This window comes from Argiope bruennichi, chromosome 8 (genome assembly GCF_947563725.1).
Source record: "Argiope bruennichi chromosome 8, qqArgBrue1.1, whole genome shotgun sequence".
Classification (NCBI taxonomy): domain Eukaryota; kingdom Metazoa; phylum Arthropoda; class Arachnida; order Araneae; family Araneidae; genus Argiope; species Argiope bruennichi.
The window spans coordinates 66314519-66327422 of NC_079158.1; the positions used below are offsets into that span (position 1 = coordinate 66314519).

General features: G+C 26.3%; 1 protein-coding gene across 1 annotated transcript in view; it reads right to left on the reverse strand.

Moving 5' to 3' along the window:
* Window positions 1–10671: 10671 nt before the first annotated feature.
* The window catches only part of LOC129981789 (ribosome biogenesis protein BMS1 homolog), a 38712-nt gene continuing 36479 nt past the window's right edge, over window positions 10672–12904 (reverse strand). The window contains exons 24-25 of the mRNA XM_056092807.1: window positions 12065–12223; window positions 10672–10893 (exon numbers count right to left, since the gene is read on the reverse strand). Of these exons, the coding sequence (XP_055948782.1) occupies window positions 10702–10893; window positions 12065–12223 (351 nt within the window). The 3' untranslated portion in view covers window positions 10672–10701. The remainder of the gene's footprint in view (window positions 10894–12064; window positions 12224–12904) is intronic.

Genomic DNA, 12904 nt, shown 5'->3' on the forward strand with positions numbered 1-12904 from the left:
CAAAAATAATAAATGAATGTAGCAAGCACGCTTAGGAAGCAACAGCTTGATACTGATAAGCACACCACTGATTGGTAGTTATTACACAAACATTGCCGCACGTGTTATATAACCATAGCAAAGTGATTGCTATCTTTTCGAATATACAGAAAAACATTGATTCTTTATTTAGTTCTATTTTCAAACTCGCTTTCTGGGTTTTGTTTTGGTAGTCCAAAGGTTTCATTACTTGTTCTGAAATTAATAATTCAGTTTATTAAAAAAACAAGGAAAAACGTTTTTACATAGAAACTTACATATAACCCTGTTGCGTCTTATTTAGAGATATTAATAATCATGTTGAAAAAAAAAAAAACAGATTTTTTTATCATCTTGTTCGGTTTTAACTATTAGTATTTTTTAGGTTCGGCATCGACAGAAAATCTTTGCAATTTCAAAAAATTACTAAAACAACAATTGATGAAAAATGTTAATCAAATTTGCATCATACGCCCAATCATTATCAGATTAGGATTCCACTACATATGAATATTTAAGGTTTCTCGTCTGTGATAAAATAACCGTTGAATAAATACTTATAAAATGACTTTTCAAGAAAATATGCCACAGAAATTTCACTTCTCTTTTTAGTAATCTTCGCGATTGCAAAGATTTTCTATCGATAGCAAGCATAAAAAAAATTAATTGTGAAAACCGAACAAGATGACGAAAAAATCCTTATTTCTTTTTTGTTGTTTGTTTCGACATGGTTATTAAAATTTCTAAATAAGGTCCGACAGTGTTAATGACAGGACTAAGTATAAAAAACATCCATCATTTTCTCCATAAATTTCAGCACCAGAAAATTATGAAGTAATGAAAAAAGAAAAGAAAAAGAATAATGAGAAAGAATTTAATAAGTACTATTGCTATCATTAATGGTACTAGTTAATGAAAAATATGACAAAAAATAGAGCTTCGTCTTAAAGGATTTCTTTATAAGGATAAAGCACACATTTAGAAGCATATAAAATCAGACAAAAAAAACAGGAAACCTCAATGCCTTCTCCTCATTTTAAAATAATTTCAATAACTTAAATAAAATATTTTTAAGCATAAAATAGTCATAGATATGAAAGCCATGTTGTTTTATTAACTTTATACTTCATTCATTATATACATGAGCTATTCTATTACAATCAAATCTCATAACATCGTATTGATACTAAAAACCTTAAGTAGGCAATTCATTTATCTTCTAACTTTTGCTGTACCTTAACTTTACTTTCTAATTCATCATGCAAAGAATACTGATATTAAAAATAATCTTTCACTTTTATCTCTCAACGCTGGGATAAAATCAGGGGATCAAACATTTGATAAAACATTACAAAATTTGAATTTCATTGCAGCATTAAAATCTGTTGTAAAAAGTATTGTAATTTTTAAAAAAATTGCCGAAATTATGAAAGCAATTGCGCGACAACTAAATGAGTATTATTAAAAAGACAATGATCTGAATTTTTAAGATGACGGGCTTTGTATCAAACATTGTTATATAATGAAGTAAGTTAAGTCTGCATTTCAGAAAAATTTCTTTTATTAATAACAAATTTCGTTCAAAATGCACTATAGTTTTATTTAAAAATCTACTTGCAAAATTTCATATATCTACTTTGTTATGTCGCACGCAAATGAATAGATAGACCAACAGAATACTAATGCACTAACACATTAATAAGAAGCCTATTAGGATATTTTTTTTAAAAGTAGCAATTCAAATAACGGAATTTCAATGTTAACTTGGAACTGTTAAAGAATTCCAAGTCAAAAAGTCACTTTAAGTTTAGAAACGTTACTTATTATACATATTTTTAATTTGAAAAATAAAGATTTTATACGTTATTTATATATTTAATACTCATTTCTCTTAACTAGTATGAGTTTTTTTTATCGACTTCTGATATAAAATACTCAGATAATGTTAATACAAATCGTTTATTGAAAATTTAAATGAAAGAACATCTTAGTTAAATTATAAAGCATCATCCTGATTCCGGCAGTTTTAATCTGACCCAAGAAAAATATTTCGGAAATTCAAGTCAAATTTGTTGCATTCTACTATTTTTTCAGCTTTGCTCAACGAAATGCCATAAGTTCCTTTGCAATATCTATAAAAAATAGCAGGAAAAAAATGCTTCAAACAGATGCATTATTTTCCTGAATGTCATATTCACACGCTGACAACTTTATGCAGAATAAATCGCCTCTGGCGACTAGCTGATTCGCGGGAATATTGATTATATCTAATTTCAGATAATTTGTTTAGATATTTTTATGCCCTCGATTCCGCCAAATTATCAGGCGTTAAAGTCATGTTATTTTAATTATCTTACTTATGGTCTTCCATCACATGTTTATTGCAGCCTTTCTAATGAGGACGATGACATGATAATTCTATTTAAAATAAAAATGCCCAATTTATCTATCTTTTAACTTTTGCGATATTGCAATTTCTTTTTTTATTATTATTAGTCTCTTAAATATGCAAATGTTAAATAGAATCCTTTCTATTTATTTGTTAATAATACTAGAACATCACGCAATTGAATATTTAACGAAACAATGAAAATTATTTGAATTTCGTAGCAACAACATAATATGTTTTTTATAACTTTCTCGTTTATTTAGTATAGATAAAGTATAGTAATCGTCAAAAAAAAAAAAAAATCGAACTCCAGATTTTGACGAACCTCTACGTTTTAGACCTCTCTGAGTTCGATAAACATTTTTTGGAAAATGTTTGCCTGACTGCGACAAAAATAATTAAAAAACGCTTTGAGCTAAATGGATGAAATTTGGCGTATAGTCTTTACGTCAAATTTGTAGATTTCCATCAAATTTTGAGCGAAATCCAATTTTTAAAAGTCTGTTTGTCCGACTGTTCGAATATAAGTTAACACGATAACTACAAAACGAAGAGCACTAGATAGATAAAATTCAGCACACTGATTTAAAGTCTCTAGTTTAAACACGAATCAATCAACAATAGGAATATAATTTTATTTTGAATTTGATAACAATTTTGCAATCTTCTGTAAAAACCATATACCAAATTCCGTCCTTTCATCTCATAGGATTTTTGAATTATGATGATAGACAAACAGAATAATAGACAGATATAATTCCCAAAATGGATTTTGGGGGACTCACGGCGGTCGGAAATATGGAAATGCGTCAAAATCTAGGATTCGAATTTTTTTATTCGATTACAATGCTTTCTCTTTACACATGTGACCGCTAAAGCTCGAAAATAGTTAATATGCACATTGCCTAGCTAATCTGTTGATTAGCTAGAGTGATCCGTTAAAGTGTGGAATAAAGAATTTTTTGCATGTTACCTAGGTAATGTTCACATTAATGGCTTCCTTATTATTAAAATTCAAAAATTTCTTTCTCTCATTTCCTTTTTCTACTCCTTCTCCCTTGTCAAAATGTTGTCAATCTTTAGATAGCACTGATAAGTATAATTTTATCGTATATTTTGCAAATTTATTTCCTTAATTGTAATAATATTTTAAACCATTTGACTTTTCATATTATAGTTTTTTAACTGGTTGATAATTGATCCTATCAACTAATATGTTGATTGTTTAATTGTATTAAACTAATTTTCTAGATATCGAGAAAGTAAATAGATAACATTATGTTAATTTAAGCGAGTAGAAAAGCTGCTGTTATTCCAGAAAAAGACCCTATTTTCATTTTAATGAGTGTTGTAGAATAACTGATTTCTTCACTTCAGTAGTAACATACATATACAAATAAGTAAAAACCGGTAACATTCTTAAATTTCCAGCAACTTTAAGCACTCATGTAATTAAGTCCAAATTATCTGTCCTGTCTCTTCCACTCTAGATACTAACTAAAGTGATGGAGGAAAGGACTGCATTCAAACACGAGGTCTGATTGTGAGAACATGGTTCAATATGTTAAAGGCTTTATGTTGACAAATGAGTAGGGAATTTCAAGAACCCAATAAGAAAACTTTTTTTCGGGGGGGGGATAACTTTTTAAGATTCTAAATTTCGCCCATTCAGTCTTTCAAGAAATTAAATATTTTCCAGGTGTAAGATAAAGTTTTATCAAATCTTTTATTTTTATGTTTTGAACTCATAATATGCTTTCCTTAATTCATCAGTTTTTTCGATTGCATTCTTTTTTCTTTTTTTTTTTCATTGACAGAGTAAATGTAAGCAGCATAAAATTTGCATCTTTTCAAATTCAAGGTCATAAAAGCTATTAAATTTCTATTTGACGCGTACTATCCTTACACGGTGAATGTTTTATAAACAGTTTTTATGATAAAGATTTAAAGTTTATTGAAAGAAATCTCAAAAGGTTTCAAGATAAGGAAATCAATTTGAATCTTATGAGAAATGGCACTGTGTTTGAGAACTTTCGATTTGGTTGCGAAATAGCGTGTTGCGCTGTAAGTATTCGAAATTAAATAAATTTAATAAAAATTGCTTTTAAAATAATACATTTTTATTAATGTGTTAAAAATCGGAATTCTTTTATTTTAATTATTATAGCTTGTTTTTGTAATGATCTTTTAGAATTCCTCATTAAATGATGCTACTCATAGAAAATTAAAATTTCATTAAAATTACTCGATTAACATATAATTAATTTCTAAAAAAAATAATTGTCATTGAGAACAAGTGCATGAAATTTTAAAATTCTATCACATAAGAAAGTGAGAAAAAAATCGACTTTAAAATTCTGTTTACTTAAGTATGAAATATGTCAAATAAAAGTTGGTAATCACATTGACATCCCACCTTTCCTGATTTTGCCCTTCCGTATGCCTTACTGACTATAACCAAATGCAAATAAGGAAAATAAATTTTTATGTTTTTATTTTAATGCCTTAAAATTTGCTAACACTTTTCTACGTTCGATTTATTTTGGATCTCTTTGATTATCAAAAAAATAGTCATACCCATTTCTTCAATTTTGATTAAGAGAAACAGGTGAACTGTTCACTAATGTCCAAATAATGTCAAGAATTGTTCATAACGCTTTAACAAATCGTTTTATAATGCCTGGCTTTATATGAAGTGATGGGAGTAAAAACTTCTGTCATTAATTAAAATTTGTCTTTGAATATATTTTTATGATTTTCTTCTTTCATCTTCTTTCTTATTTTATAATTTCGTGCAAAAGTAAACACTATTTTCCCACACGATTTGAAATATTTGTTGAGTTTTTTTGGTTTTTTTTTCGCTTTGCTTTATAAATAGAACAAATAAAGCAGAAACGGTCTAGTGAATTAATTCATCCTTTAAAAGCCATTTCTTTCATTCGCAACACAAACTAAAAGTAAAGAACACTTCGGCTCAAAATTTGAAACCATATGCAAGTAAACCGCATTCACCTATCAATAGGAGGGCACGGATTAAAAAATTCATTCTAAAGTGAGACTTGATATATTATTAATACGCACTTAGGGTATATAGTCATTCATATAAGGAAATACTTCAACATCCAGTCCATTCCAAGAAAATATTCCTCATATTTGCGATATAACTTATATACTATTAAATTGTCTATATTGGTTAATGATAAAACAGCATGAGTGGTAGTTTCCAAACTAGTTGCTAAGGGTTGATTCAGCAGGTTTTTTCTTTATTTTCTACAATTAATAATTCCAAATTAAATTTAATATTTACAAATTTTTATTAAACTAATTATTAAATAATTTTTATTCGTAAAATAACTACTCTTCATATGATATTTCAATCAAAGATGAATTTTTTTTTTAAGAATAATAATTTTAAACGTTATAAATAATTAACATAAACATTCTCAACAAGAAAACTTCATGCTGGCTTGCTTTCGTAAACTTTTGCATTTTTTTTTCTCCTTATTTGTTCATTTTAATTACTTATTTGTTAATTTTGTTAATTACGTATAAGAATCAGAATTATAATTGTCATAAAAATACTTAAAACAATGAAAAAAAATATGATCTCGCACAATTAATAAATGAGAACTGTGTTTGTCCTTAAGAGCAGCGTTTTTTCAGAAAATCTGTTAGAAACCATCTGCCAAAATATCTAATACAGTGATAGTTTCTGTCTATTCTATTTGTCATTCAAAAACATTCAATAAAGTTATAACCAATTTTTGCAGCTATTTTATTCTAATAATTTTAAAATTGTAATGATTATAGTACTTAAAGTTATTATTCATCATTTCTCAAGTTGTTTTTGTAATTATTTAGAAATTAAATTTAATTATAATTCATTTATCATACGAATAAATAATTATTTTATATATAAGAATTATTATTAATTTAATAAAAATATTTGAAAAAGTTAATTTTATTTGAAATTATTTCATAAATTAAAAACAACATAAGCAAGATTGAACCCTAACCAAATTTTGATCAAAAGCGATAAAAAAAATGATGACAAAATCAGGTTTAATAATTCGATACTACATAACGGTTACATGAAAAAAAAATGGAATAAATATCACCATCTGAAATTTAACTAATTTAAAGAAAAATAATCATGGAAAATCTTGATGATTAAATATATTGTTTAATATGAGATATAAAATGAAATAAGTTCCCTACATTCCCCATTCATACATCCATAAATATTGCAATCATTTAGAATCAATCTAAATAACAACCATAAACGATTACAACACACTCCATAATTGCATACTAAATTTAAGATGTTGAAATTCATCTGAAAGTAAGCACCGATTTAAAATGATGTTGCTGCGACGACAGTAATATATTAAATACAACAATGTAATATCAAATCCAGAAAAGAAAAAAACAAACACTGAATCTTATTATTTTGTGATAAAAGAGAATTTAGAATTGGTATTAAAACTATACAAATTACAACACATAAAATTATAAAAAATAAACTACATCCACATTCTTACCTTTTTTTCACCAATTAATGCGCGCTGGTTCTACACGATTTCGTTTTCAGAACAGCTGAAATTCTAAAAATAATTTTATCATTCACATAAGAAGGAAAAAGGAAGAAAGGGGAAAAATTAACACCAAACGATTTTTTTAGCAAAAAGAGACATAACTATTTCAAATGTTGCCAATTAAAATAACGGAATGGAGCCAGTTAAATCTGATAATTATTTTCTTTTCTATATTTGATATATATAAATATACATTCTTTTTGAAATTCATATTCACCTTATTTTTAATAATACAATCATATATATTAGAATTTAAAGAAATCTAATCTAGATGAACAACATTCTGATAAAATAATGAAGCTAGTTTGATTTTCATTAGAACGATTAAAAAATATTGTTACAGATTATATATAAATATATAAAAAAAATCAAAGTTGTTTAATTGCTAAAAATTTCACTAAAATAGTAATGTTTTGAATTTTGGTGGCATAAAAATCATATTTGTAAAATATTACTTACGAAAAATATCGCGAAAAAAATATAAAAAGAAGAAAGATTAATTTTTAATTAATCTCTAATCTTTGAAAATGTTAAGATTGTTTTCGTTTTGTTTTTAAGAATACGCGTGTCAATATTAATATATTAATATGCACAAGGGGGTTTTTATGTTTAATAGCGTTTTAATATTCGATGAGAAAATTAGCTATCCATCATAATAAATATTCGAGTTAAGAAGCATAGAAAACATAGAGCATAGAGTTAAGCATAGAAAACTTAAAAGAAAATGTTATAATACTGAAGTTTTTACAATTATTTGATATTAAACATAATACATTTTTATTTTAGTTCTTCATTTTCATAAAAAAATTATACTTAACGAAGAAGTTCATTAAAATACCATAATTTAAAAATTAGGAAACCGGCTAATGCTACAAGTAAATCCATCAGGTTAAGGAACATATTTACAAGCTAATCACAGCAATTTTAAAACCAAAATGAAATGAAATGATTAACGGATTAATATATTTTATAAAAAAATCAAAACTTCTTACAGTAATCATATACAGCTAGAGAAGAGGAAGGTACCACGAGTTGGGGAGGGGGGACGAGAAGCTGCCATGTAAGATGGTTCATACATAGATAAGAAATATAAAAAGAGCGATGCTATATAAGCAAGATAAGCACAATAATGACGTGAGATCGAGTTATGTCAGTGCGATGACGGAACGTATTCCCTCGAGAGGGGCAGAACCTTGACTACAGCTGAGATTCCATCGTAGGCTTTAGGAATTAAGCCTCACTTACTGCTTATGCTGTCGGGATTTCACCTAGAGGCAAAGAAGAGTAGAGGTAACATCTTCGCGATTACAGTACTTACAATTCATTTTTTTTTAATGAGAAAATTTGCATGTCAGTTTTTCACATTTATTTAAACAGTTATTAATCGGTGAGTAAAAGTATTTGCTTATTTAAATTAAAAACGTTACAGGTATTAAAAAAAAAAAAAAGATCTATACAATGAACGGTTCAATTTTAAGGTAACTTAAATAGATCAAAAGAAAATTTTTAAATATATAAAGTTAGGGAAAATATTTGTACATATATTTCAGTTTAAAAGAAATTTTTGTAATTCCATTTTCATATAAGCTACACAAAAGGAAATGAATGGCAAAAATTTCAGAATACCATCCGCAATCTTTGAAAAACATCTAGCTTTGTTAAAAAAAAAAAAAAAAAAAAAAAAAGTTAAGAATGCTTTAAATACTTTTCTATAACTACAAATTCGCTGAAAGAGAGAGAGAAAAAAAACTTCTGGCTCTAAAAATTTTGTTCTGTGATTTCAGATGGTATTATAATGATCCATTTTAAGAAGAAGAAGAAAAAAAAAATGAATTCAGTAGCTTATTTCAATTATTAAACATGAATGCATTTTCCGACGCCCACTACATTCGCGTGCGTTTCCGGAGAACCTGTGGCCACGAAGCAAGATCTTTAAGAAAACCCCTTTCAAACTTTATTTTTACTACTTTTATTGAATACTGATCATTTGAATATCATCAGAAATTGTTGAATAACATTTATAAAACGTTTTTTTTTAACTTTTTCCCGCGAACTTGAAAAAATAGAAATATATATATATATAAAAGAAAAAAAAGCAGGCATCAATAAGCACAAATAGTTATTTTGAAACCATCCGAATTTTATCATCCTATAAAAACCAGCTTTGTGCGATAAATTGAGAATCATTTTGTCAATGGCCACGACTTGTTAATTCAATTTTAGTAAAAATTTCAAGATTTTAATAAAAGCACCGCTTTGAGATGAACATTCTTATTCTAGGTGAAATATGGTTCTGGTAAATTATTATAGTTAGCATTCCCTATTATAGTTAGCAATATTGACAATATCTCCGAGCTTAAAAAATGTTTTGACTTTCGAAGCTTTTGAATGAATGCTTCAGATAATTCTGCCAGATTCTCTAATAACAATTATCGCTGACTCAAATATCAAATATTATTAATTTTTAGAAGAGAAAATAATCGATGGAGTTGTGATTCTCTCAATAAAATGAAATAAGCTAATTTTCTGGAAAATAAGTAGAATATTTCCCCAAGTAACAAATAAAAAATTCAAGATGTATTAGAAAACATAATTTTTCTCTGAACAATAATGACTTCAAACATTATGTTATGTCAATTATTACTCTAAAATTTATGCACACAACATCTGAATTAATTTAAATATCTCATATTTTTGGAATATAATTTATTTTGAATAAAATATTTTTAAAAGACATAAGTTTCTAAAGAATAAATTTTATGTTCAATTGCAGGCCTAACAAGAAATGAAAAAAGCATTATGAATATATCTTACATGATAATTAAAGAACTTTTGTATCGTGATAAAGTGCTTTTTTTTTAGTAATTAAAAAAAGTTGTAAAAATTTCTAGAAAATATTAATTGTTATGAATCGGTAATATTACTTCTGTATGCAATTTATTCTGAGAGTAAGAAAGACGATTTTACAGATACAGAACGAGATGCAAGAACAATGATACCTCAATCTTCATGACAAACGAAGTCCTCAAATAAGCACAAATAATATATCAATTATATTATTATAACCAATAAGCGAGTTCTTTCTAGAAGTTTCAATGCCTTTCCATGAGAAGTTATAAAACAGAGATGCACAGTTGTGAGTAGTTTAGTGATATTTTTCTTTGGAGTGTTGATTTCCAGCAAGTTCCCTTTGAGTGCTTTGTGCTGTTGTTTAATAATAATAATTTGCTGTTTTTGTTTTTTTCTTGTTTTTTTTTTCTATTTGTGTTTTTAACAGTTATCTGTTATTAAGTTTTTTGGACTTTTCACTATGTAGATATTAGATAGATTTTTCATAACAATATTGTAAATTAATAAATATCCTTATCTTTTCAATATAGACCATAAAATTAAAAATAATCTATTTCATCTTGAGTTTTAAAAATAATTACCACTTGTTGATTTCTTTCTTGGAAGTTTTAAAATAATTATTAAAAGTTTTTAAATAATAATAATTATTATTATTAGAAAGAAAATTCAGAAATCAAACAACTTTTTATGATAAAAAAAAGTAAGAGGGCTGATATGGTGCAATATAATTTATACAAGACAAAAATGCAACTTAAAAAAATATTTAAATTACAAAAATGTACTAAGGTACAAATAAAAATAAAACAATTTATTAAAGTCCTATTTACAAAGATAAATATCACATATTTATCACATATCAGGTGCTTTATTAGGCTTTCTCCTTAATATCCTTTTCTTCATCTCTTGCACTTTTTTATGATGAACAGCTTCTTCTTTGCGCTTCTCCTTACGATGAGCTCTAGCTCGCAGCCACATTGCTTTGTTTTCTTTCTTAACTTTCATTTGATGAACAGTCTTTAACATATTTAGTACCTTTGAAACCTACACAAAGAGACAGAAAACATGGTTTAAAATAGTAATTTAAGAAAAGACATACTTCAACCAGGTAAGAAGAATGTATGATTATTATAATCAATGTTGATTGGTGCTGATCATGTACTGTTCATTTCAGTATTCTAATTCTATTTCTTCTTAACAAAATTAAAATTCTGCAAAATATTTTCTAATAATTTTCGAAATAATTTGCAACATGGGTCATTTTCGTTAACTTAAAAGATTTCCCTGTTCAAACAAAGTGATCAGGAAATTTTTTACTGAAATAACCAATATTCAGATTATAAAATTTAGAGAGAGGCTTTTGAACATTAATGGGGGAAAAAAAGTGCCACTTTCAGAATTATTTTTCAACTCAGTACTCAGTGAAAAGATAAGAGGGAAAAAATCCTTCAGCCCTATCATTATTTGCTATCTCTTATATAAATTAAATTTAGCATTTATATTCTTTAAAAGATGACTAATTTTTGAGTATGCATTATATATTGGAAATAAAATTGTACTAAAATCAGTTAAAAATAACATTTACAGAGATTCAAATATTGAAATGATAAAAAACGATGGTAATGATAATTAAATTTTTGAAAAAATTACAAAAAAAAAAAAAAAAAAAAAAAAAAATTATTACTTTAAATTTTTAATATAAACATAATAAACAATGTAACTAAAAACCCCTGTCAACACAATTTAAGGAAAAAATAAATTTAAAATGACTTATGATAGCCATATCTATATGCAATAATTTTTTTAATACTTGTCTGTTTTGTGTTTCATGATCTTTTCTCTCTCTGCAATCACTTTTTTATTATTGTAATCATTACTTCTTTTAAATTATCTAAAAGCTCACTCCTTGTTAAACAGCATTAAAACTCTTAATAAAACATGCTAATTCAGAAAATTCAACACATTCAATAGATTATTAATTAAATCTAAATTTCATAAAAGAATTCTTATTTTTCTCCCTCCAATCTTAATGAGATGAAACATATATTTTCAACCTTCTTTTAAAAATGGTCATTACAGTATCATGAAAATAATTTTAATAAATGTAACATAGATATGAATTAAAGATTGGCAAAGTAATTGTATACAGATGCATGCATGCATGCATGCATATATCATTTAAACTAATTACATTTAAATTACAAACACAACTCACCTCTCTCTCATGAGGTTCTTTAATAACAGCTATTCTTTCATTCTCAGGATCATGTTTCATCTTTTCCTTATGAATAATTTTATCTTTGAAAGGCAATGCTTTCTGTAAGGTTTTTGGAACCACCAAAGGAGCAAATGTCCTGAGTTTCCTCTCAATAGGCTATTAAAAAAAGTAAATTATGACAATTAAAAAACAAATTTAGTTTTTTTTTTTTTTTTTTTTTTTTTTTTTGACAATTGATATGAATCAGAATTTGACATTGAATAAAAAATTTTATTCACAATGAAAAATACTAAGTTTCAACCATTCATTGCACTTCTGAGTTGTGTTTAGATGAAGATACACTAACTGATAATTAACCATACATGAATTTGATTTAAAATTTAATATGGGGCTGATAAAAAATTTTACTAAATTTTATTTATCTATTTCTTTATGCTTTGCATTTATCATGCCCATTAGTACATAGACAAACAGACCCTATGAATGGATTCCCTTCAAAGTTTGATGAAAAATTAAAAATACAGTGTACCAAGCACATACCAAATTTCATAAGTCTTTTGAGTTTTCATTATCACAGGCAGCCTTAATTACAAAATTGCATTTTTTGGATTCAAGAAAGCAAAAACTGCCAATCAAAATTTATGCCTAAAAGCTTTCAAGACAATTGCTAAAAGAAAAGTGCATTACAAAGAATTTAGAAGTATTTGCTTCTATAAAAACTTTCCCAATTCCTTCTAAAAATGTATTTACATAATTTTTTTAAGCTCTAATTTTGCTTTAAAAAATAGAATTTAGATCGAAAAAAAAAGTGGAAAATAAAGAAAGTGAAAGAAATCA